Source organism: Odocoileus virginianus, chromosome 4 (assembly GCF_023699985.2).
Source record: "Odocoileus virginianus isolate 20LAN1187 ecotype Illinois chromosome 4, Ovbor_1.2, whole genome shotgun sequence".
Lineage (NCBI taxonomy): Eukaryota > Metazoa > Chordata > Mammalia > Artiodactyla > Cervidae > Odocoileus > Odocoileus virginianus.
Genome location: NC_069677.1, coordinates 33,318,562 through 33,345,025, shown reverse-complemented (window position 1 = coordinate 33,345,025; position 26,464 = coordinate 33,318,562). Strand labels below are relative to the sequence as shown.

The 26,464-nt window shown below is 35.2% G+C and overlaps 1 protein-coding gene across 3 annotated transcripts in view; it reads left to right on the top strand.

The window, feature by feature from the left end:
• The window catches only part of NAALADL2 (N-acetylated alpha-linked acidic dipeptidase like 2), a 1,503,552-nt gene that overhangs the window by 839,646 nt on the left and 637,442 nt on the right, over window positions 1-26,464 (top strand). For all 3 annotated transcript variants that reach the window (XM_070466387.1, XM_070466388.1, XM_070466386.1), the window contains one exon: window positions 5,987-6,106. In XM_070466387.1, coding sequence (XP_070322488.1) covers window positions 5,987-6,106 — 120 coding nt within the window. The remainder of the gene's footprint in view (window positions 1-5,986; window positions 6,107-26,464) is intronic.

Below are 26,464 nucleotides of genomic sequence, written 5' to 3'. Positions count from 1 at the left end.
AAAGTAATGTCTCTGCTTTTTAATATGCTGTCTAGGTTGGTCACAACTTTCCTTCCAAGGAGTAAGCGTCCTTTAATTTCATGGCTGTAGTCACCATCTGCAGTGATTTTGGAGCTCCAAAAATAAAGTCTGTCACTCTTTCCACTGTCTCCCCATCTATTTGCCATGAAGTGATGGAACCAGATGCCATGATCTTAGTTTTCTGAATGTTGATCTTTAATCCAACTTTTTTGCTCTATTCTTTCACTTTCATCAAGAAGCTCTTTAGTTCTTCTTCACTTTCTGCCATAAGGGTGGTGTCATCTGCATATCTGAGGTTATTGATATTTCTCCCGGCAATCTTGATTTCAGCTTGTGCTTCCTCCAGCCCAGCGTTTCTCATGATGTACTTTGCATATAAGTTAAATAAGCATGGTGACAATATATAGCCTTGACGTACTCCTTTTCCTATTTGGAACCAGTCTGTTGTTCCATGTCCAGTTCTCACTATTGATTCCTTACCTGCATACAGATTTCTCAAGAGGTAGGTCAGGTGGTCTGGTATGCCCATCTCTTTCAAAATTTTCTACAGTTGTAGTGATTCACACAGTCAAAGGCTTTGGCATAGTCAATAAAGCAGAAGTAGATGTTTTTCTGGAACTCTCTTGCTTTTCCCATGATGCAACAGAATTTGGCAATTTGATATCTGGTTCCTCTGAGTTTTCTAAATCCAGCTTGAACACCTGGAAGTTCATGGTTCAAGTAATGTTAAAATCTGGCTTGGAGAATTTTTAGCATTATTTTACTATCGTGTTTTTTTATTTACTAGCTATTTTTTGTTTTAGAAAGGATAACAGTAAACAGGGAAGATGATTTTGATTTTATGTTTTTAATAAGCATAAGCACTTTAATTTGAAGAATATTCAAAAGCTAGATTATGTAAGATAGTAGTAAATTTCTAAAGTAAAACTTGTATTTAAATGAATAGTACTTCTGATAACCCTTTATTTTGTCAGGATGAGAACTGCTTGGGTTTACCATTTCTGACTTTGAGTAGAAAATTACTGTTTTAGTTAAAGCAGGCTTTTCAAACATTCTGTACATTCAGAATCTCTCTTAGAGAAAAACTAGGAGGATTCAAAGTGATTGATTTGGTTGAAAATGTCAATTCTGAAAAATTTAAGGCATACATCATTTCATAAGCATGAATAAATTTTGCTACCACAGGTAGAAAGAGAAACGTGGCACTGGATTGTTCCTCAAAGTGGAGCCCAGGCCCCCAGCACGTGGCGCACCCCAGAAACACATCTCTGACAGTGCTACTTCCTGTTGTTCTGTTTATTTTATTCAGTTGATTACAGACTATACCAATTCTATTCATTTCTCTTGTTCATTCTCTTCTGTTGCTTCTTCTCTGAATAATCTTTCCATTTTCCCATACATTTTATGTTATAGAATGTCACTTTTTAATGTTTTGATTTTTAGGCATTTCTCATTATTTTAAGCATTGCTTGTTATCTTCTAATTACATATCTTACAATGAATGGAAGATAATTGTATTTTAATATTCACTTCTAAAGTGTTCTCATATCATTTTAGCTGTTTTTTATGTGGCTTACTACTATATATTTTAATTCTAATACTTCTTTTCTTTTTTAAAAATATATAAAATATTTTTTCTATTTTAATTGTTTTTTTAAATTTCTTTGTTCAAAATTAACATATAAAATTTAAATAAAAGTTAATGTATAGACTTTTTAGCATTTCTTTCTGATTACAAAAAAACAGAGATATTTCTGTCTTATTTTGCAACTCTCATTTACACTTTCCTATGCGTCAGGGATAAACTGGTGCACATAAAGCAAATAGTTCAACAAGCACCTAGGTTCCTATCACTTGGCATTTCTCAAAGACTAGTCAGAGGCGATTTAATCCTGGTGTTTGAATGTAAACTTAGTATCCCAGCTGGGTAAGTGGACAGTTTTCTAGTGTGACAGAATACACACAATAAGAAGAGGTTCACTGTAGCAACAAGAATGGTTGGGAAAAAAATGGCTTGACATTTTATCATATTGCTGTATATTGATTTGTCTTAGAAAAATTCAGTGCTTTCTTGCAGCTGTGATTTGGAGGTAAATAGGAAAGACTTTCAGAAAGGACCTAGTTCAGAAGCATCCTGTAAAGGCAATGGGTAATTTTTATTATCACCTGTCAGGTTATCAGAGCATTGAGACTTCTGTAATTATTGAATTTTAATGCATAACCTCAAAGTACAAAAACCACAGTAAAGTATTAAAATGATGCTTGAGATGAGGAATATTTGTGTGTGGGGAAAACCCTCATACATGTTAAAATGCTTACTCATTGATATTATATGTACTATTTATAGAAGATGAGCTGAAGTGTTCTTTCATTGAAATCACCATTGTTTATGCAGCTCTTGCCACTTTCCAATAATGTAAATGCCTTTTACAGACTTGTATTTTACTAGCTTTCTGGTATGTACAAAAACAAAGTCATAGTCTGGCTACATCCTCTCAGACCAGTATAGTTCCTCCCCTCACTTCTCCTAAATATGAAAATATATTCATTAATATAGCCAATTGAATAATATCCCTGTTAAAGATGCTGTCAGTGAATCATAATTACTAGAGAGCTTGCAAAGTTGAAATGGAAAAAATGAATTCTCATTTTTGCATTGTAATCATTAGTGTTTTGTAATCATTTAATTGTGCTTTAAAATTGTGCATCAATAATTATTTATATGGTAATTAGTTTGTAATCAGCAAACTAAAAAGTCAAATGAATAAGACATTTTATTAGGAGCAAAATTATGATCAAGAACCACTGTAACAGAAGTAATTTTAACAATTAAATTTTCTTGGCAAATATATTTGAAAGTATCATAACTTAACTTTTAGGAGATACTGTAATTATTTTAATTCAAGATAGATAGGCTAGTAGTGTATGTTGGACATCTGGATGAAAATAGGTGTGTGATGGGCCCTTTACTGAGGAAATTACACTGTAATTGATATTGAAACTATTAGACATATGTATGTATAAAGATACAAGTCTTAAAGAGAGGCAGAAATAGATCACTCTGGGGATCAAAAGTAGATAAATTCACATAAAATTGGACATCAGAGAGCTACAGTTCATCAGGTAGGTAATATTTGAAATGGATTTTAGCGTATTAGTAAATTTTTCCACAGGTGCAGATGAATGTAATGGCAAAGGAAATATTTCATGCCAGAAATGTTTCCTTAAATAGATTTACCCATCTCTTGTTTGTGTTCAAATATTCTTCAAATGAGGCTTCTGTGGAGGCACTTTCTATACAACCGACTGAAGTATGTTAGTGCCAACTCAGAAGGATGGGAAGTTAGACGTCTAAATTCTTCATCTCCATTCTATTGTTATTTACCACCACTCATTTTTTTTATCAACACATCGACATAGATATGCTGTATTTTGAAACAGCAAATTTTGTATTATAATTTTATCATTGGAAAACATCAGTTCATTTTGGTAGCTCAGTCATGCCCGAATCTTTGAGACCCCATGAACTGCAGCACATTAGACCTCCTTGTCTATCACCAACTCCCAGAGCTTGCTCAAACTCATATCCATTGAATCAGTGATGTCATCCAACCACCCCATCCTCTGCTGTGCACTTCTCCTCCTGCCTTCAATCTTTCCCAGCATCAGGGTCTTTTCCAATGAATCAGTATTTGCATTAGATGGCCAAAGTATTGGAGCTTCCGTTTCAGCATTAGTCCTTCCAATGAATATTGAGGACTGATTTCTTTTAGGATGGACTGGTTGGATCTCCTTGCAGTCCAAGGGACTCTCAGGAGTCTTCTCCAATACCACAGTTCATAGGCATTAATTCGACAGCACTCAGCTTTCTTTATGATTCAGTTCTCACATTCATAAATGATTACTGGAAAAACCGTAGCTTTGACTAGACAGACCTTTGTCAACAAAGTAACATCTCTGCGTTTTAATACATTGTCTAGGTTGATCATAGCTTTTTCAAAGAGCTCTTCAAGGAGCAAGTGTCTTTTTATTTCATGGCAGCAGTCACCACCTGCAGTGATTTTGGAACCCAAGAATATAAAGTCTGCTACTATTTCCAATGTTTATCCATCTACTTGCCAGGAGTGATGGGACAGGATGCCATGATCTTAGTTTTCTGAATGTTTAGCTTTAAGTCAGCTTTTTCACTCTCCTCTTTCATCATCATCAGGAAGCTCTTCAGTTCCTCTTTGCTTTCTGCTGTAAGAATGGTGTCATCTGCATATCTGAGGTTATTGATATTTCTCCTGGAAATCTTGATTCCATCTTGTGTTTCATCCCGCCCAGCATTTCACATGATGTACTATGCATTTAAGTTAAATAAGCAAGGTGACAATATATAGCCTCGACATACTCCTTTCCCAATTTGAAACCAGCCTGTTGTTCCATGTCTGGTTCTAACTGCTGCCTCTTGACCCGCATACAGATTTCTCAGCAGGCAGGTAAGGTGTTCTGGTATTCCCATCTCTTTAAGAATTTTCCAAGTTTTGTGGTGATCTACAGAGTCAAAGGCTTTGACGTAGTCAATAAAGCAGAGGTAGATGTTTTTCTGGAGCTCTCTTGCTTTTTTGATGATCCAACGTATGATAGCAATTTGATCTCTGCCTTTTCTAAATCCAGCTTGAACCTCTGGAAGTTCTTGATTAATGTTCTGTTGAAATCTGGCTTGGAGAATTTTGAGCATTACTTTACTAGCATGTGAGATGACTGCAATTGTGCAGTAGTTTGAACACTCTTTGGCATTGCCTTTCTTTGGGATTGGAATGAAAACTGACCTTTTCCAGTCCTGCGGCCACTGCTGAGTTTTCTAAATTTGTTGGCATATTGAGTGCAGCACAATATGGAAAGCATAACAGCTTTATTTGAGTTAGAATTTTTAAAAAGTAAAGCTGAAAGGAATCATCTTGGCTATAGGTGTATGCTGAATCAAACTCTCAGGGCAGTACTTTTCCAGTGGGGAAGGAAATAACTACATCAGAGGATTCCCATTAAAAGTTCTGGGAAGGCAACAACTTATATGTCAATGAAAGAGACTTTAAAGTGAGAAATATTGATATAAAATATAACTCTAGGGGCCTCATGGGAAAGGTGACAGAAATAGTTGTTTGGGGGATATTCTGAAGTTTTGGATATCATAATAGGATGTGTGGCTGTACAGGTTGTATACTGCATAACCCAGGGGGTTGTCACAGCTGGATTATGTGCACGTCCCAAACAGCTGGGCATCATGAACTTTGTACCTAATTTGGATAACATAGAGAATCTTTCGGAGAAGGCAATGGCAACCCACTCCAGTACTCTTGCCTGGAAAATCATTTGGATGGAGGAGCCTGGTAGGCTGCAGTCCATGGGGTCACTAGGAGTCGGACACGACTGAGCGACTTCACTTTCACTTTTCACTTTCATGCATTGGAGAAGGAAATGGCAACCCACTCCAGTGTTCTTGCCTAGAGAACCCCAGCGATGGGGGAGCCTGTGGATTGCTGTCTATGGGGTCACACAGAGTCGGACACAACTGAAGTGACTTAGCAGCAGAGAGTCTTTTGAGTTATTTCCGCATCTCAGAATGGCATGATTATTGTTGACCCTTAAGGAAATGAATTTTGCAGTTTTCTGATTCAAATTTCAGAAATATGAGTATAGACTACCAAACTCCATGGTCTTTTAGAGACATAAACTGGGTTTGCAACTTTTCCAGAAGTGTGAGTAAAAAACAAATATAACTCTAAACCTTTTTCTCCATTGACCTCTCAAAGAAGAATTGTTGTACCCTGATAGAACTGGAAAGGTCATGATTGGGACACATAAGAGAGATTATTTCTCCTTTGAACATTTCAAATTACTATGAATGATTTTGTTATACTAAATGGACAAATTGCCCTAATTCTCCTGACAGGGCTTTATTTTTCTTTGTCTTCTCTTTCAGGCTGAAGTCATTGATGTGAGTTATGGAAATGCAGATGACTTAAAGCGGATTAAAAAAATGAAAAATGTCACAAATCGGATTGCACTCTTGAAATTAGGAAAATTGCCACTACTTTATAAGGTTAGTCCAGTGCCCATCATTTGGTTGTGGGGTGAATTTTGTTTAGTTGGGGTTACACTTGTATCTGGGAACATGAAGAGAGAGAGTGTATGTATGTATGTGTGTGTGAGTGAGAGTGTTTAGAGAGAGAGAAAGAGGCATAATGTGTCACAGGAAGATAACTTTTCCAAAATGGAAAATTTCATATTAAAATCTTTAGTATATTGTGCTTGTGGGACCTTCATAAAATTGGCATTCCCTTTATAACATCTATCTGGAATGGTAAAAATGAGAACCACAGTGTCCTCTTCTTATGACATCTGTGAAACTTCTAATCTATTATCTAATTACCATGTGCTTTATGTTACACTAGTATCTCGCAGATTTACATTCCTCAGTGATTAATTTTGTCGACTCTATAACGTCATAGTTACTGGCTGTGCTCAGAAATTTAATTAAAGTATAATATACTAAGAAGAGGCAGAGTTTTGATTTATTTTATTTAAATAGAAGTTTATTAACACTCATCCACTAGATGCATCTACATAATTAAAGCAGTTCAATCTAAGTATCTCATAATGAACCATCACAATAGAGAGTCACTAGTGCTCTTCCTTAGTTCATTTTCTTTTCCTATTAAAAAAGAATAGTCAGTGTAGTTCTGTCACTGGAATGCTCTGGTTCTGAACATATACTAGATTTCACCTTATTCAAAACTATATGAGCTTTGCTTACTCCTAAGAGCAAAAAAGTTTCCAGAACTCTGTTGGCACACTCTGTAAGGACACAAGAAAACATTCTGTGCCTGTTTTTTAAAATTATTTTCCAAGGATGCCCTTATACTTAAATCAATGTCTGATAAAAGATAACAGGCCAGAATTTTAAAGATAGTCTTGAAAATATACATTGATAACATTAATACTAGTGTTTTGTAGGACAATTTGTCAGTATGTATTAAAGGCCTTTAAATAATCACATTTTGACTGAATAATTCCATTTCAATCAATATATTCTAAGGGGGAAAAACAGGTATGATAAAAACATGATGGCCAATGATGTGAGAAAATATTTGAAATGATATATGCATCTAGTTTCAGTTTCCCATGTGGCTCAGTGGTAAAGAATCTGCCTGCCAGTGGGGGAAACACAGGAGACATGAGTTCGATCCCTGGATGGGAAGATCCCCTGGAGTAGGAAATAGCAACCCACTCCAGTATTCTTGCCTGGAAAATCCCATGGACAGAGGAGCCTGGAGGGCTATAGTCCATGGGGCTGCAAAGAGTTGGACATGACTGAGCACACAGACATACATCCAGTTTAGCATTGAAAATCATTCTATACTGGTACAGCTGAATACTGTACAATAATTGCAACATAAAACATATTTAAAATATGTGAAAATCCTCAGATGTCAAACAAGTTATAAAGAGGACATTTATAATAATTATATAATAATTATTATTGTTACTTCTAAAAGTAACATTGTTAGAAATGTGGGCTAAATATTTTTCTAAACATTTTTAATGTATTTTCACATTAATCTTTACAATCATCATAGTGTTGAATTATGGATTATTATCTTCAATTTATAGATAAGTATCACAAATGAATGAGGAAGGAAATAAGATAGAGTGCACTCCGCCAACAATAGTGTAAATCTGGTAGAGGGGCAAGAACATGCAATTTTAAATCAAGGGTACAGTTTTGATCATGGTATAAGACTAGTGATTCTAATTATTTATTTAAGACAAGTGATTCAAATTGCTTAGAGGACATTTTATTACCAACAGTCAGAAGAAGTCTTCCTCTAAGTTTTGGGGGGAGAATGTACCTTTTTGGATGTTTAAAAGTACAGTGGAAAAAAAAATAGAGTATCCACTTATCCACAGAGGATAAATTTCAAGACCCCATGGATTCTTGAAACCACAAATAGCACCAAATCGTACTTATATTATGGTTTTCCCTATACATATATACCTATGATATAATTTAATTTATAATTAGGCATGGTAAGGGATTAACAACAATAATGAAAATAGAGCAGCTATAACAATATGCTGTGATAAAAATTATGTGAGTATAATATCTCCACAGTCACTCTGATCATCTGGAGAGCTGCATAGTGACTTTCAGGCAGGAGAGCATACACAGTGTAGATATGCTGGGCAACAGCACCATTCACATCCTGGCTGGAGGGAGTGGGACAGCCTGAAATGTCATCAGGCTACTCAGAACAGCACATAATTTAAAACTTAGGAATAATATTTTGAGAATTTTCCATTTAATATACTTTGAATGGTCTTTGACCCTGAGTATCTGAAACCTCCAAAAGTGAAACTATGAATAACGGGGAACCACTGTAACACTGTTTTCAGTATATTATATGAATCCTGATTGTTCAAACTAATAGTGATATAGATGACTAAAATGTTGTTTGTGGTGGGGCCAATTATTTAAATTCGGTTGATAGAATTACTGATGATTTCTACTTCTTTATATTTTTCTGAAGATTTTGTATAAATTTTATAAGAAAACAGTCTAAAAATTCATGTTAAAGCATTTAATTTTTTTTCTAACAATGTTTATAGGCCAAACTCAAAATCCTTACCAGTAGATAATGGATTAAAATAGTCGATTTCTTTTTATTTGACGGCTCCAGAGAATATTTACATTCAGTTCAGTTTAGTTCAGTCACTCAGTCATGTCTGACTCTTTGCCAAACCATGAACTGCAGGACTCCAGACCTCCCTGTCCATCACCAACTCCCGGAGTCCACCCAAACCCATGTCCATTGAGTTGGTGATACCATCCAACCATATTATCCTGTGTCGTCCCCTTTCCTCCTGCCCTCAATCTTTCCCAGTATCAGGGTCTTTTCAAATGAGTCAGCTTTTTGCATCAGGTGGCCAAAGTATTGGAGTTTCAGCTTCAACATCAGTCCTACCAATGAACACCCAGGACTGATTTCCTTTAGAATGCACTGGTTGGACCTCCTCGCAGTCTAAGGGACTCTCAAGAGTCTTCTCCAACACCACAGTTCAAAAGCATCAATTCTTCGGTGCTCAGCTTTCTTTATAGTCCAACTCTCACATCCACACATGACCACTGGAAAAACCATAGCCTTGACTAGACGGACCTTTGTTGGACACATAATGTCTCTGCTTTTTAATATGCTGTCTAGGTTGGTCATAACTTTCCTTCAAAGGAGTAAGTGTCTTTGAATTTCATGGCTGCAATCACCATCTGCAGTGATTTTGGAGCTCAAAAAATAAAGTCAGTCACTGTTTCCACTGATTCCCCATCTATTTGCCATGAAGTGCTGGGACTGGATGCCATGATCTTAGTTTTCTGAATGCTGAACTTTAACCCAACTTTTTCACTCTCCTCTTTCTTTTCATCAAGAGGCTCTTTAGTTCTTCTTCACTTTCTGCCATAAGGGTGGTGTCATCTGCTTATCTGAGGTTATGATATTTCTCCCGGCAATCTTGATTCCAGCTTGTGCTTCTTCCAGTCTAGCATTTCTCATGATATATTCTGCATATAAGTTAAATAAGCAGGATGACAATATACAGCCTTGATGTACTCCTTTTCTTATTTGGAACCAGTCTGTTCCATATCCAGTTCTAACTGTTGCTTCCTGACCTGCATACAGATTTCTCAAGAGGCGGGTCAGGTGGTCTCGTATTCCCATCTTTTTCAGAATTTCCCACAGTTTATTGTGATCCACACAGTCAAAAGTCTTTGGCACAGTCAATAAAGCAGAAATAGATATTTTTCTGAAACTTTCTTTTTTGATGATTCAGCAGATGTTGACAATTTGATCTCTGGTTCCTCTGCCTTTTCTAAAACCAGCTTGAACATCTGAACATTCACAGTTTACGTATTGCTGAACCCTGGCTTGGAGAATTTTTTTTTCCATTTATTTTTATTAGTTGGAGGCTAATTACTTTTATAATATTGTGGTGGTTTTTGTCATACATTGACATGACCAATACAGTATACTAACATATATATATGGAATTTAGAAAGATGGTAATGATAACCCTAGAGGCTTGGAGAATTTTAAGTATTGATTTACTAGCATGTGAGATGAGTGCAATTGTGCAATAGTTTGAGCATTCTTTGGCATTGCCTTTCTTTGGGATTGGAATGAAAACTGACCTTTTCCTGTCCTGTGGCCACTGCTGAGTTTTCCAACTTTGCTGGCATATTGAGTGAAGCACTTTCACAGTGTCATCTTTCAGGATTTGAAATAGTTCAACTGGAATTCCATCCCCTCCACTAGCTTTGTTCATAGTCATGCTTCCTAAGGCCCACTTGACTTCACATTCCAGGATGTCTGGCTCTAGGTGAGTGATCACACCATCGTGATTATCTGGGTCGTGATGATCTTTTTTGTACAGTTCTTCTGTGTATTCTTGCCACCTCTTCTTAATATCTTCTGCTTCTGTTAGGTCCCTAACATTTCTGTCCTTTACTGAGCCCATCTTTGCATGAAATATTCCCTTGGTATCTCTAATTTTCTTGAAGAGATCTCTAGTCTTTCCCATCCTATTGTTTTCCTCTATTATGAAACCATTAGATGAGTTTCATAAAGTAGTGAAATAGTGGTTCATCTGGAATAGGACACAGTTATTAAGAACCCAGTACATTTTCCCTGGTCATCCTCCTTACATGCCTATGAAAAGATTTAACAGAGAGGTCTATGAAATATTCCCCTCCAGACAAAGTCTCGTGACAAGCTTGGCGTTTTCTTCTAGGCAAAGAAGATAGAGCATCCTTTCTTTAACGTTTCAAGTTCTATTCTAGGTAACTCTGTTTTCTGTAATTGTCACAGAGATTATACAATTATTGATACCATATCTGTTAAAATACATTCCCACTGTAAAGAAAAAAGAAAGCATGGAGTAGACCAAGTTATATAGCATGATTAGAGCTGAACTTGCTTCACCTGTCCATCAAATATATTCTGAGGTTGAAATTGAAAAGAGAGGTAATACAGCAATATGGCTAGGTTGAAAAAAAGAGGACCAATTGACTTCTATGTGAATTACAACTGTTAATCATGATTCTAAATGAGCATTTGGACTGGGAACATGGGGCTGACTGAGTAAAGAGAAAAGTTAATCATATTTTAACTGTGGAGTAGTATCTAAGTCATAGTTCAAAAATGAGAAAGAGGGGATCTCTGTATCTGAGATGGAGAGGGCCAAGGGGAAGCATAATTGTGATATTATCTCCTAAAATGAGTAGAAAATAATCTACAGCCAAGAAAGAACCAGTCTCATTAGTTTATATCATAAATTATATGTATGTGTTAATTTAGTCTCTAGAGAGGGATTGATGTGAAAATCCCCATATTTGTTACAGGAACCGTAAAAGGCAGATGGTTTCTAGCTTTGTGCATTGATGTCTGCTCTTAGTTGCTTCAGGAAAGAGTCAAGCAAGTTCCTCACAACTAGCTTGTGCTAGGTCCCTGATGCTTAAACCTTACAGGGAAGGTTTTTTTGAACTTGGTATTTATAGCAGTTTATTTTATAAGAGAGTACTTTAATTCTTTAAGCTGTAAAACAAAATACTCTCTTACATATCATAATGGATTCACTTAGATTTCTCTCATTGACAATCTGAGATACAGTACAGCAGATTCTAAAACCCTTGCAAATTCCCAACTTGCTAAATAGCTCTTGAGTATGAAATTTATTTTATAAAATATAATAAAAAGCTATTGGCCTTCCTTTAATCATTTTCCTGAAAAGCAATAGTAAAAAAAAATAAAATTACTATGTACTCCGTGGCAACTAGAAATCAAATAAATCCCTCAGAAATGTGGAAGTTGGACCGTTGTCTGGGTCCATACCACATTTAAGCCCCAAGTCTTATAGGAGTCACATTTGCATATGGTAAAATTACAAATGTATCAATATCTTATGTCTTCTGGTCATAGTGGAGCTACAGAAAAATATTTGTAAATGCTGTTTCTATTTTTTCATAAATGGAGTAACAGAGTATAATCTTTTTTTTTTTTTTTTCAGAGTGTAATCTTAGTACTCATAGTTAGATAGTAAAATACTAGCAAATATTAGCTGGATTTTACATTTTTTTATATCTTTTTATCCTTGTAATAATGATTTTAATGTTTTAGAAATCCAAATGATTTTGTAACTTCCTACAAATGAAAGTTTCCTATCTATTCACTAGATAAGATTTATATTTTAATATCAATTGTACATTGTTTGGCCAGTGTGCAAGTTAACCAACTGCCACTCAACTCCATAAAGCATGCTTAAAGACTTGGGCCTTTTGGAAGAGCTGGTAAAGAAATGAGGAATAGAAAGCAACTGTTACGTGTTGATATTTTCAAACAGATTGTTTCTAACAGATTAAGAAAAAGTAAACTTCATACTATTTGAATTTCAAACACAACTTCATCTACAAAATAAGTAAATTTAAAACATTGAGTTGGGAGTTTAGTGAAGAAATCTCTATATTTGGTGATTTACCCATCAGTACTCATTAAATGGACAATAAGGTCATTAAGAAATTCTCTAGGTAAAGTAAGTGTGGAGAAAGAGTGTATTTTTAAACTAACCTCACATAAAGTGTTTGCACGCTTTTCATATTTGCTGAACTATGTTTCATTTACCCCAGTCTCCTATTTTTTCTGATATTTATTCAATCCCTAGGATAACTGCATTCAAAAGAATTAATTTTCTTTATTTCAGTTACTAGAGAACAGCATTTACTCTATGTGGTAGAAGTTTAAGATGGTACTTCTAAAATTTAATTTTTTGTATCCCAAAGTTAAAATATGATGTGCTTATCTAATAATTAGCATCACAATACGTGGTACCTAGTATAATAGTACAACAATGTACATAGAAAAGAAACTCAATATTTTTTTAAGCTAAAACATCCATTGTGTGTGTGTGTGTAGTATATGTATGTGTACACTGGTACAGCTTTACGTGTCATATGACAGTGAGGCTGGAAGGATGCAAAAGAAGAAAAATACTCCTTCCTTATTGAAACTTTTGGCACATTATAACTTTCCCTGCTATTGATGAAGCTAGCAGATTTATTTACATGACAGTCTCTGAATATTTCAGATTAAAAAAACAAATATTTAATTCAGTGTCACTTCATGATATTTTAGATATGTTCTGTACATGGAAGCACACTCCATTTTTAAGGCAATTTTTTAAGGCATTTCATGAACAAAAAAAAGTGAACACTATCTTGATACTTATAAAGGGTAAGTTTGTTCACTGGCTGATTTAATGAGGTACTTCATGCCCTGTTCTCAGAAATAATTACAAAAGACCAATACTCCATATTTTATAACTATGAGTCAAGAGCTGCTCCATTGGTCACAGAAAACATGGTCATGACTAGAACACAAAACCAGAAAACAATGATTTAAAGCATTTAAAAGCCAAATGTGCTATTATTTTTTTAATCAGAATGCTTTCTATTTTCCACTGACTGACTTTAGTTATTTTTCTAAATGACCTAGATCAAATATTACCATATCTACAAAAGGTAGTTTCTGTTGAAATACAACTTCAATCATAAGTTATAGTGAAAAAACTAGACTGAGTGTTATTCTGCTATTTAGCAATCTGATTTTCAGTTCAGTTCAGTTCAGTCACTCTGTCAACCCCATTGTGTCTGACCCCATGGACTGCAGCTTGCCAGGCCATTAAGAACAAGAATAATTAATCCTGAATGCTTCCAAGCTGATTCTTAATATTAAAGGTTTTTCGTGGCTTAAAACAAATGAAGGTATATCTGCAAGTCTTGAGTCTGTTGTGAATGAATCCAATAATTTAGAAGTCATGCCTATGTGTTACCTACATGATCATATAATTTAATTTTACTAACCATTTTAATATTGTGAAATCATAACAAGTGACATTATTTATTAGATTGAGTTTTTCATGTATCTTTTTGTAGTATGTTAAGTGTAAAGCATCCTCATGCATTCCTGTAAGTTTGGTAGCAAAAAAAAAACCTGAGTATTTTCTTTGTCTTAAATGAAATAAACTGAGAAAGGCATAAATCAAGAAAGAAGCCAGAGAGAAAGGAAGGAAGGAAAGATAGGAGGAAAGAAAGAAAATGGCAGTTGATCCCCTTTAACTAACTCCTTGGGCTTCCCAGGTGTCTCAGTGGTAAAGAATCTGCCTGCCAATGTGGGAGACACAGGAGATGTGGGTCCAGTCGCTGGGTCTAGAAAATCTCCTGGTGGAGGAAATGCCAGCCCACTCCAGTCTTCTTGCCTGGAGAATCCCATGGACAGAGGAGCCTGGTGGGCTACAGACCATGGGGTCACAACGAGCCGGACACAACTGAAGCGACTAAAGCCTGAGCACAGCAAGGCACAGTTAACTACCTAAAACTACTCATGTTTCAGAAATGTTTTTTATACACCATGTGTCACTCTAAAATCTGAAAGTGTAAGTTTTAGATGTATTTTCATTTTTGAGAAATTATTTTTCACACCAGTGTAGGTCTCTCGATGATGACATCTGGCATTGAGATAATCCTGAGCTATCCTTTCACATTTCAGTTTTTCCCTCTCTCTGTCTGGTTGACAGTTTTTACCTTTATCTTACTGTAGATGGGTTTCCCAGTCTTTATAGTGTGTTGTCTTCTGTATTCACAGGGTGATTTGTTTTGAATAGTGAAGCACAACATGGCAGGATTCAAAGATGGAAGAGACTAGCTTAATTTCTAGCTCTTCTGTTTGATGTCTGTGTGACTTTGGAATATTATCTAAAACCTCAGGTTTTTAAAATTTTTTTAATTCACAAAGTGGTGATAAAAGTAATCCCAACTTGCATTTTATATGAATATTAATTCTTAAAATGCATGCATGATTTTTAATAAATACAAGTTATTCTTAGTAAGCCCTTAAAATCTGAATAAGATTCTAAAGAGAAAGAATATGAATTGAATAATGGGGAATGACAGCTCTTTCAAACTTGCAAAACTGAACTGAATATAATAATATACTTAAGTCAGTTACAGAAATACAGTCTTTTAAGATTGCACTTCTTGCATTAACAGTAAAAAATTATGCTGATACCATGTAGTATCTCAAACCATAAAAATAAATAAAGTTGTCTCTAATGATTTTTGTGGAATAAGACAGGTATAAATAAGCAGAAAAATGAATGTTAAAAGTAAATATAATTAGACTATTAAGGATGAATATAAACAATAACCTTACAGGGTAGTAGGTGCTTTTGATTTTTATATTCTTCAATATGCATTTTAATGCATAGATTTTTTTGGGTCAGGTAATGGAATTATATAATATTAAAAAATAATAATGTTTTAGAAATTGAAACTATTACTATTATAGTTATATAAACATCTAAAACAAATTTTAAACTTTGAAAATTGAGGTATCATATATGATTCCAAGAGTATCATGAAATTGCCTCTATATCATAAGGCTGTTGTCAAAATTAATTATGCACATAAGTACTTAACACAATGCCAAGAATATACTAAACACTTATTAAAAGAAAGCTAATATTTTGTTTAATTACTGCATTTTCTACTTGAATTCCATTTTTCTTATTGGTCACCATTCTGTGTGGTCAAAAATTTAAGACCTTATCATTTGCTAAATGGTTTAATCCCAGTCTTGTTTGTTTAAAGCTCAGTACTTCAGTAAAGGGTTTAGATTATTTCAGGAATGATTATGACATTGAAACTTTAGTTTAAGATTTTCTTATGTATTTGCTTTTAGAGTATCCTAAAACTGACTTGGAAATTTTGCATAGTTCTTTCACTTTTGTGTTGATATTTCATAGAGGTCATGGATATTAACAAATTGTTTTAATTATAAAATAAATAAATCCTTTGCTCCACATTAACAAGGTTTTTTAAAAAAACACTACATAACTATTAATCACTGTATGACTCTAAATTCTTTCCTTTTGCTTTTTTTTCCTCATTCATTTTCTTATGGTAAAAATAGATTACTACCTTGCTCAGTAATACATTGGTTCTGAGCAGCAACTTGGATTTTACTAATTTGTTGTTGCTGTGAGATATGTGAAGACAGACTTAAATTACTTCTGGAAGAAAATAGCATTGAAAAATATTAGTAACTGGGGGAAAATATACCTCTCCCTAAAATTTATTTTGTTAAAATTATAGCTACACAATATATTGTATCTATTTTTTAATTTAGTGTACTTATTTTATAAAAAAATTAACCTTTAATAGGCTATAAAATCTTAATGTAGCTACATAAGCTTAAAATATTTTCACTTGAACTTTGAAAACAATATACACTCAATAAAATATTATTTTAATAAGTAACTATTAACGTATGTTAATTTATTTTCATAAATATTCGTTAAATTGCTTTTTAACTCAAAATATGTTTTTGCTGTGTTTACGCAAAGTTATTGGGAAGGTCTTATAGCCTAATATATATTATAGTTAAGAATAACGTTTTTGTGGTTTTAATAATGTGCAGGTTGAAATAACTTTTCTGTTAAAGGTTTTTAAAGTAATTTTCAGTTTAGTCTAAATCTATTGTGTGCTCAATCATTTCAATCATGTCTGACTCTGTGACCCTGTGGGCTGTAGCCTGCCAGGTTCCTCTGTCCCTGGGATTTTTCAGCAAGAATACTGGAGTAGATTGCCATGCCCTCCTCCCGGGGATCCCAGGTCTACCACTTCAATCAGAGTCAGTCTTCAAATCTTTTCATCTCAATGAGACTTAATTCCTTGTAAAACCAGTGTAATTATATTCATCTAGCTTATAGTAAATGCTCAACAAAGGTCTATTGCTTTTGTGTTGTAACCAGGTAATTCTTATTGTCACTGGAGATTTTAAGTAACATAGTTTCCTGAATAATATTTGTGTAACAATGTATTTTTCTTTCAGATACTTTATGTCATATAAACACTCATAGTCCTAACAAAATCCTAGTGAAGTAGGCATGATCCTGGCTCTATAGTGAGAGTGACTTAGTCTCTGAGATTTTTGAGTGTCTTACTGAGTACCATACCTGTGTTACACAGAAGGGCTAAGGCTGTCATTCCAAATCCAGCGCACTTTTTGCTTCCCAGAGCTTGTTAAGGTATCTGTATTTATGAATGAAACTTTAAGTGCCTTTTCTCAGACTTCAGCACCACTGTGGCTTTGATGATGGTTCTTCACAACTAAACAAAGAGTTTTCAGATTACTTTCGAATGGTTCAGAGTGAGAACGCTATACGTGGAAAACAGCAATGTGGGGATAAATAACATCTGGAGAAGCTGGGTGATTAGTATGTGAATGTTAATCCTGCTATATTGTTCATTTAAATTGAAATCTTCAAAATAAAAATTGGGGGGAGGGTTGTGGTGTGAGTGGACTAAATCAGGATTCTCAACAGGTGCCTGCAAATGCCTCTGTTTCAATATTAATTTAGCCTATCCGCCCCCGCTCCCCACCCTAAGAGAACAAATTGAGTGGGTACCAAACATGCTTTCCATTTGAACAAGATTTCCCATTTCTGTCGGGAGTCTTTCAGTAGGCTTCTGCTCTTAGTTAATCAGGCATACTAATCAGAATTCAGATTTACCATTTTAGCAGCCCCAAATCTGACTTGATTTAAGGGATAAAAATATCACTTGATATTCTCCCTGAAATATGGTAAAAATCAATTGGTGGGTTGGATATGGTCATTAAAGTTAAATCACTCTTCATCCACGTTGACTGAATTTTGATGTTTTTATCAGATTGCTGACAGCCAGGAAGACATTGCCTTAGGCACCTAAACAAAAGAAAGCTGAGTGTGAATCAGTGTTGAGTTTGTTCCTGACCGAAGTGCCTGGTGAAATCATGGGGCACTTGTGTATCTGAGCTCGTTTATTACTAGAGAAGAGTTCTCATTAACTTGTTCAGGAAAGTGTTGCCATTAAATCTTATCTTGAATGAGAGAAATTTGTAACTTGAAAATGTTTATGAATATTTCATAAGAATCGTCTTAGAGTGCAGGCTTGTATGTGATAGCCTGGCAAAGGTTGACAGATATGTGGAATGTTGTAATGACTTGATGGATGCATATGGAATGTTTAATGAGAAAATGAGAAGTAACTGATGGGCTGCTGTGAATATCTTCTGGTACTGTATAATTTTTGTTGGCTGTTAACAAAACTCCCAGAAAAAGGAATAGCTTCTAATTATGACAAGCTTATTTTATTGTGCTAACAAGGCCTATAAATTTGGGGTAAGGATTACTGATTTATTTTTCTCTTTCGTAAAATGCATTTTAAAAAATACACATCTGAGCAGAGCAGATCTTAATGAATAGGCACACTTTGTTGTTGTTGCAGTCAAAGATCCTGTATAATTGTATTCTCTCACTGCTCTGATTTCTCAGAATCCCAGAGAAATTTAGTTATATAAGAATATGAATAATTTGGCCCTAGAGCAACTGAAAAAGACTGGGAGATATCAGGGCAGTATCTTTAAAAATAAACAGAAACTTACTGATTCATTTTATCAAGAAAAAGATACACAAACGAAGAAAAATAATCTGTCCCAAGCACGGTTAATTAGTAGAATCTCAGGGTAGGTTTGATTTGCTCTATTTTAAGATGGGTAGAAGACTTTGAGGAACTGATTTAGAGATGATTGAGGGAACAGTAAAATGTGAATTATTTAATTGAAAGTTACTTAATCTGAAGAAAAGGCTGAGGGGAAAGTTAACCATTTTCAAGCACAAGAAGAAATTTTCAGGTTTTAAAAATTAGGAACTGTTCCAGTTTTTGCAGAGATTAAAGCTATAAAACATGGGCTTCAATTACAACAAAATATTTTTATGTTGCACATAAATAATTTAATAAAATAAGGCCAATTAAATACCAGAAATAACTTCTAAAGACAGTTATCCCAATCTGCTTATAGAACTTTAAAATACTTAATGTTTTATATGTTTCTTGATATATACATTAATATGCATTTAATATTTGTATATATGTATACATATCCTTTATAATTTACTGCAAATTGTGGAGTTATAGTATATATTAGTTTAGTATATGTTGAGTTTTAGCTATTGTTTTCTTTATACCACTTTAGGCCCTGGTAAGAAAACTTTCAAACCAAAAATAAGAAGGCTCATAATGTTTCCACACATTCATAATGATTTTGTGACAAGGTAGGCTGAGGAATTGGTCCTTTCTGAAAGCAGTGGTTAAGGCATTTATGAACTCATTACTTCATTCTAGTAAAAGCTATTAGAACTTTTCATTCAACTTATGGCAAATATACTTAAAAAAAAAAGTCTGCTTCAAGGATGCATTAATTTACAAATATTTTTAGAAAATCAGACAGTTGTGTGTATATTTTTATAGAAAATGAGTTTATTATATTTTCAGTGAAATCAACGTGAATTATTCATCTTTACTGTTAAAAGAGGACTGTGTAGGTCGATGACTTATTTTCACTTGTGCAGATGACTAGTGTGTATGCTACTTTGGCTGACATAATCCCTATTCGGACCGTGTTGGTATTATGGAAAGATTGCTGCCACTTCCCCTATTTTAGCGTGATCTGCCAATGCTGTTTCATTGAGGCCCAGACTTGATTTTCTTTTTTTTAATGCTTAAAGTAATTTGTAACTTTACCAAAGTAAAAACCGATCATATTGCATTTTATGATAACAATCAGTTACTTAGATAATTTCATATCCTGACTGTCTTGGAGCTGGACTAACAATGTACTCCTGTACAGACTCCCAGAATAGGCCTTGAAAAGAAGAGCATTTAATCCCAGTGACTGTGGCCCTATCCATCTCATGTTTACTTCATAGGAGATGGAAGATTAAATGATTCAAAATGTGCTACTTATGCTTTAGCTTATCATTCCACTTTCAAGGAATCTTTGTGACAGAGCTAAGATTAATTAGCTTATTGGATCTGATTACCATAGACCCTGATTTCTGTTAATAGCTGTGTTTATCATCTTAATGTCAAATTTTCTTCTAGCAATTTACTTGATCACATAAATGTATGATGCATTGACCCTGCTGCATTTGACATCAGATTAATATTGAGGGCTGAGAGGCTGATTTCTGCTATCATATGTCATCCTTAGTACTGCCTTCTCTATCCCACAAAACCATTTAAAGCATTGCTTTTTATAATGTAGAAGATGTTTCTAGGAGGACTTGAAAATCATATGCATCTCATTTCTCATATGAAATGGGGTAATTCCATCTGTAATTCTAGGTCTATAGGAACCTAATTTTACAAATTATTTGATCAGTTCTTTTGACTTATTTATATTGTTTAAAGTCATGGATATTTTACTTTAAAGGGTAGTGTTTTCTAACAGGGGGGAAACTAAGATTAAAAAATGTGAGAAAACTAAACATAATCATGGTGATATAGCGGTAACGTGTAATAATAATAACATGGAGGTTATGGATCAGGATAAGAAAAGCAACAATATTTGCTTTTATGTTTTATAGTTTATCTACCGAGGGTCCATTTTTCATAGGTATACCTCTAAATATTTCATGCATTTAAAATCTTGGTTTGTGTAATTTAATATTAGATTCTTATAGTAAATTGATTCCATTTTTCATTTTAATTAAAAGGCATTAGATGTCTCATTGTTCATGTAGGTCCATGAATATATATATGAATATGGCTGCTTATTTTTGATTGCAACTTAAGTGATAGACTGCTGCAGTTGTGTTTGTCCTTATCTTACAATTTATCTCTGCACATATGCCTATAGACATGAAGAATTCACTAAAGTTTAATTTGGTAGCAAATTTGCAAGTAGCCAAGATAATTTATTTTTCCTTAAGTATTTCATTTGAAAGTATTCTATTATATTGCATGTTTCTGTTACAAATCAATGCCAAAGATTTTCAGTTGCTACACTAGGTTATCTTCCATATTGGAATCTTGAAATTTTTATTCATTTAGAAAAGATTAATCATTCAAGATTATCAATAACATCCTTAATAAGATGATATAGTGTTCATTCAGGTTTTTTCATAAGATGTTACATCTTGTGGAAAAACAAAAAACATTTTTGGCCAACCCAATACAAGTAGTTTAAGAAATTTGCAAGGATCAAACAGTTGTGGCATAGACCAAAAGGAGACCATTCATTCTCCTTTTTATCCCTACTGTGAGAGTATTTGATAATGAATTCTCAGGATGGGGAGTGGCCAATGAGTAAATAATAGTTGTTTCTATTGCATTTTGTTTTGGATATATGTCTATGGTGAATATAAAGGTAGTTTTTACTACTTTTCCTTAATACATTTCTGTTGATTCAAAGTAATCTAAAATAAGCATATTATTGCTATTTTGATTTTTTTCCTACAAATTGAAATGTCTTTAATAGACTTTTCTTTGAATTATTTGAATATTTTAGAAAGGATGACTATAGATTGTTGTTGTTCACTCGCGCAGTTGTGTGTGACTATTTGCAACCCCATGAAGTGCAGCATGCCAGGCTTCCCTGTACTTCACCATCTCCCAGAGTTTACTCAAATTCATGTCCATTGAGTTGGTGATGCTATCCAAACATCTCATCCTTTTCCTCCTGCCTTCAGTCTTTCCTAGCAACAGGGTCTTTTCCAATGAGTAAGCTCTTTGCATCAGGTAGCTAAAAAATCAGCATCAGTCCTTCTAATGAAGATTCAGGGTTGCTTTTCTTTAGAATTTACTGGTTTAATCTCCTGTTGACCAAGGGACTCTCAAGAGTCTTCTCCAGCACCATAGTTTGAAAGCATCAATTCTTTGGCATGCAGCTTATTTATGGTCCAATTCTCACATCCATACGTGATTACTGAAAAAAACCATAGCTTTGACTAGATGGCCTTTGTCAGCAAAGTGATGTCTCTGCTTTTGAATATGCTGTCTAGTTTTTTCATAGCTTTGCTTCCAAGCAAACATCTTTGAATTTCATGAGTGTAGTCACTATCTGCAGTGATTTGGAGCCCAAGAAAATGAAATTTGACAGTTTCCATATTTTCCCCATCTATTTGCCATGAAGTGATAGAAACAGATGCTATGATCTTCACTTTCTGAGTGTTGAGTTTTAAGCCAGTTTTTTCACTTTGCTCTTTCACCCTCATCAAAAGGATCTTTGGAGATTCTTCACTTTTGGCCATTAGAGTGGTCTCATCTGCATGTCTGAAGTTGTTGATATTTCTCCTGGCTCTCTTGATTCCAGATTGGGGTTCATCCAGCCCAGCATTTTGCATGATGTACTCTGCATGTGAGATAAATAGGCAGGATGACAATATACAGCCTTTCCCAGTTTGGAACCACTTTGCTGTTCCATATACGGTTCTAACTGTAGCTTCTTGACCTACATTTGGGTTTCTTAGGAGGCAGGTAAGGTGGTCTGGTATTCCTACCTCACTAAGAATTTTCTACAGTTTGTTGTGACCACACAGTCAAAGGTTTTAGCATAGTCAATGAAGTAGAAGTAGATGTTTTTCTGGAATTCTCTTGCTTTTTCTATGATCTAGCAGATATTGGCAATTTGAGCTCTGGTTCCTCTTGCTTTTCTAAATCCATCTTGTCCATCTGGGAGTTCTTGGTTCACATACTGTTGAAGCCTAGCTTGAAGGATTTTGAGAAATACATTGCTAGCGTGTGAAATGAGTGCAATTGCGCAGTAGCTTGAACATTCTTGGCATTGCCTTTCTTTGGGATTAGAATGTAAACTGACATTTTCCAATCCTGTGGCCACTGCTGAGTTTTCCAAATTTGCTGGCATATTGAGTGCAGCACTTTCACAGCATCATCTTTTACGATTTGAAATGCTTGGCTGGAATTCTATCACCTCCATTAGCTTTGTATGTAGTAGTGCTTTCTAAGGCCCACTTGACTTCACACTGTAGGATATCTGGCTCTAGGTGAGTGACCACACCATTGTGGTTATCTGGATCATTAAGACCTTTTTTTGTACAGTTCTTCTGTGTATTCTTGCCACCTCTCCTTAATCTTTTATGATTGTTTTATATCCTTACCTTCTCTGTCCTTTATTTTGCCTATCTTTGCATAGAATATCCCTTTGATATCTCTAATTTTCTTGAAGAGGTCTCTAGTCTTTCCCATTCTATTTCTTCCTCTATTTCTTTGTGTTATTCACTTAAGAAGACTTTCTTATTTCTCCTTGCTATTCTTTGAAACTCTGCACTTAATTAGGTATAACTTTCCCTTTCTCCTTTGCATTTCACTTCTCTTTTCTCAGTTATTTGTAAGTCCTTCTCAGCCAACTATTTTGCCTTCTTGCATTTCTTTTCCTTTGGGATGGTTTTGGTCACAAACTGCTGCACAATGTTGCAAACTGTCCATAGTTCTTCAGGCACTCTGTCTACCAGATCTAGTCCCTTGAGTCTATTCCTCACTCCCAGTGTATAATCATAAGGGATTTGATTTAGATCACACCTGAAAGGACTACTGGTTTTCTTTACTTTCTTCAGTTTAAGTCTGAATTTTGCAATAAAGAGTTCTTCATCTGAGCCACAGTCAGCTCCTGGTCTTGTTTTTGCTGACTGAATAGAGCTTCTCCATCTTTGACTGCAAAGAATATAATCAATCTGATTTCAGTATTGACCATCTGGTGATGCCCTTGTGTAGAGTTGTCTCGTGTTTTTGGGAGAAGGTGTTTGCTATGACCAGTGTGTGCTCTTGTAAACTTCTGTTAGGTTCTGCCTTGCTTCATTTTGTACTCCAAGGCCAAACTTCGCTGTTACTCCAGGTATCTCTTGACATCCTACTTTTGCACTCTAGTCCCCTATGGTGAAAAGGACATCTCTTTTGGTGTTAGTTCTAGAAGATTTTGTAGGTCTTCACTGAACCATTCAATGTCAACTTCTTTAGCATTAGTGTTGGGGCATAGATTTGGATCACTGTGATGTTGAATGGCTTGCCTTGGATACAAACCGAGATCGTTCTGTAATTTTGAGATTGTACCCAAGTACTGCATTCCAGACTCTTTTGTTGACACTGAGGGCTACTCCATTTCTTCTAAGGAATTCATGCCCACAGTAGTAGATATAATGTTCATCTGAATTAAATGTGCCCGTTCGCATCCATTTATGTTCACTGATTCATAAAATGTTGATGTTCACTCTTGCCATCTCCTGTTTGACCACATTCAATTTACCTTGATTAATGGACCTAACTTTCCAGGTTCCTGTACAATATTGTTCTTTAGGTCATTGGACTTTACTTTCTCCACCAGACACATCCATAACTGGGTGCTGTTTCCATTTTGGCTCACCCTCTTCATTATTTCTGGAGCTATATCTCTGCTCTTCCCTAGTAGCACATCAGACATCTACTGACCTGGGGTGGGGCTCATCTTTCTTTGTCATATCTTTTTGCCTTTCATGCTGCTCATGGGGTTCTCATGGGAAGAATACTGAAGTGGTTTGCCATTCCCTTCTCCAGAGGACCACATCTTCTCAGAGCTCTCCACCATGACCCACCTGTCTTGGGTGACCCTAGACGGCATGGCTCATAATTTCACTGAATTACACAAGGCTGTGATCCAAGTGATCATTTTGGTTAGTTGTCTGTGAGTGTGGTTTTCGTTTTGGAGGCCATTGGATTGCAATTTTTGCTTCTTCTGTTTGCCCTCTGTTGGATGATGATAAGAGAGTATAGATTAATACAGTTTTATTATACAGTATACTTAAAGTTTAAATATAAGTTAAGTTTAAATATACATAGAAATGTTTTCCAAAATAACCCAAAAAGCACTGTATTACAACAAGAGAAAGTAAAATAAATAAATGTTACATACATAGTATTTTTGAATTCTACACCTTGAATTCTATTCTACTAGAGATTTCAATGTCAAGTTTTAGAATATAGTGGGCTCTGTGAATTTGTTTTAAGTTGACATCGTTGGCTTCTCCCAATAAAAGAACAACCATAAAATTAACTAATGAGGGAAAGGATCTTAGTGCCTAATGACCCAGACTCTGGCAGAAAACATTTTGGGACTTAAATCCTGGTTCAATGTATTACATCAAGACAGTCACTTCACCTACAAGTTCATCTATTTATCTTAAATTTTTTATTTTTTCCATTTATTTTTATTAGTTGGAGGCTAATTACTTTACATCATTACAGTAGTTTTTGTCATACATTGAAATGAATTAGCCATGGATTTACATGTATTCCCCATCCCGGTCCCCCCTCCCACCTCCCTCTCCACCCAATCCCTCTGGGTCTTCCCAGTGCACCAGGCCCGAGCACCTTCTCATGCACCCAATCTGGGCTGGTGATCTGTTTCACCCTAGATAATATACATGTTTCAATGCTGTTCTCTTGAAATATCCCACCCTCGCCTTCTCCCAGAGTCCACAAGTCTGTTCTATACATCTGAGTCTCTTTTTCTGTTTTGCATATAGGGTTATCGTTACCATCTTTCTAAAGTCCATATATATGTGTTAGTCTACTGTAATGGTCTTTATCTTTCTGGCTTACTTCACTCTGTATAATGGGCTCCAGTTTCATCCATCTCATTAGAACTGATTCAAATGAATTCTTTTTAATAGCTGAGTAATATTCCATGGTGTATATGTACCACAGCTTCCTCATCCATTCGTCTGCTGATGGGCATCTAGGTTGCTTCCATGTCCTGGCTATTATAAACAGTGCTGCGATGAACATTGGGGTGCATGTGTCTCTTTCAGATCTGGTTTCCTTGGTGTGTATGCCCAGAAGGGGGATTGCTGGGTCATATGGTAGTTCTATCTCCAGCTTTTTAAGAAATCTCCACACTGTTTTCCATAGTGGCTGTACTAGTTTGCATTCCCACCAACAGTGTAAGAGGGTTCCCTTTTCTCCACACCCTCTCCAGCATTTATTGCTTGTAGACTTTTGGATAGCAGCCATCCTGACTGGCGTATAATGGTACCTCATTGTGGTTTTGATTTGCATTTCTCTGATAATGAGTGATGTTGAGCATCTTTTCATGTGTTTGTTAGCCATCTGTATGTCTTCCTTGGAGAAATGTCTGTTGAGTTCTTTGGCCCATTTTTTGATTGGGTCATTTATTTTTCTGGAGTTGAGCTGGAGGAGTTGCTTGTATATTTTTGAGATTAATCCTTTGTCTGTTGCTTTGTTTGCTATTATTTTCTCCCAATCTGAGGGCTGTCTTTTCACCTTGCTTATAGTTTCCTTTGTTGTGCAAAAGCTTTTAAGTTTCTCTAGACAGGAAACACAGAAAGGTGGTATAAACGTGAACCCCCAAACAACAAAATAAATGGCAACGGGACCATACCTATAAATAATTACCTTAAATGTAAATGGGTTGAATGCCCCAACCAAAAGACAAAGGCTGGCTGAATGGATACAAAAGCAAGACCC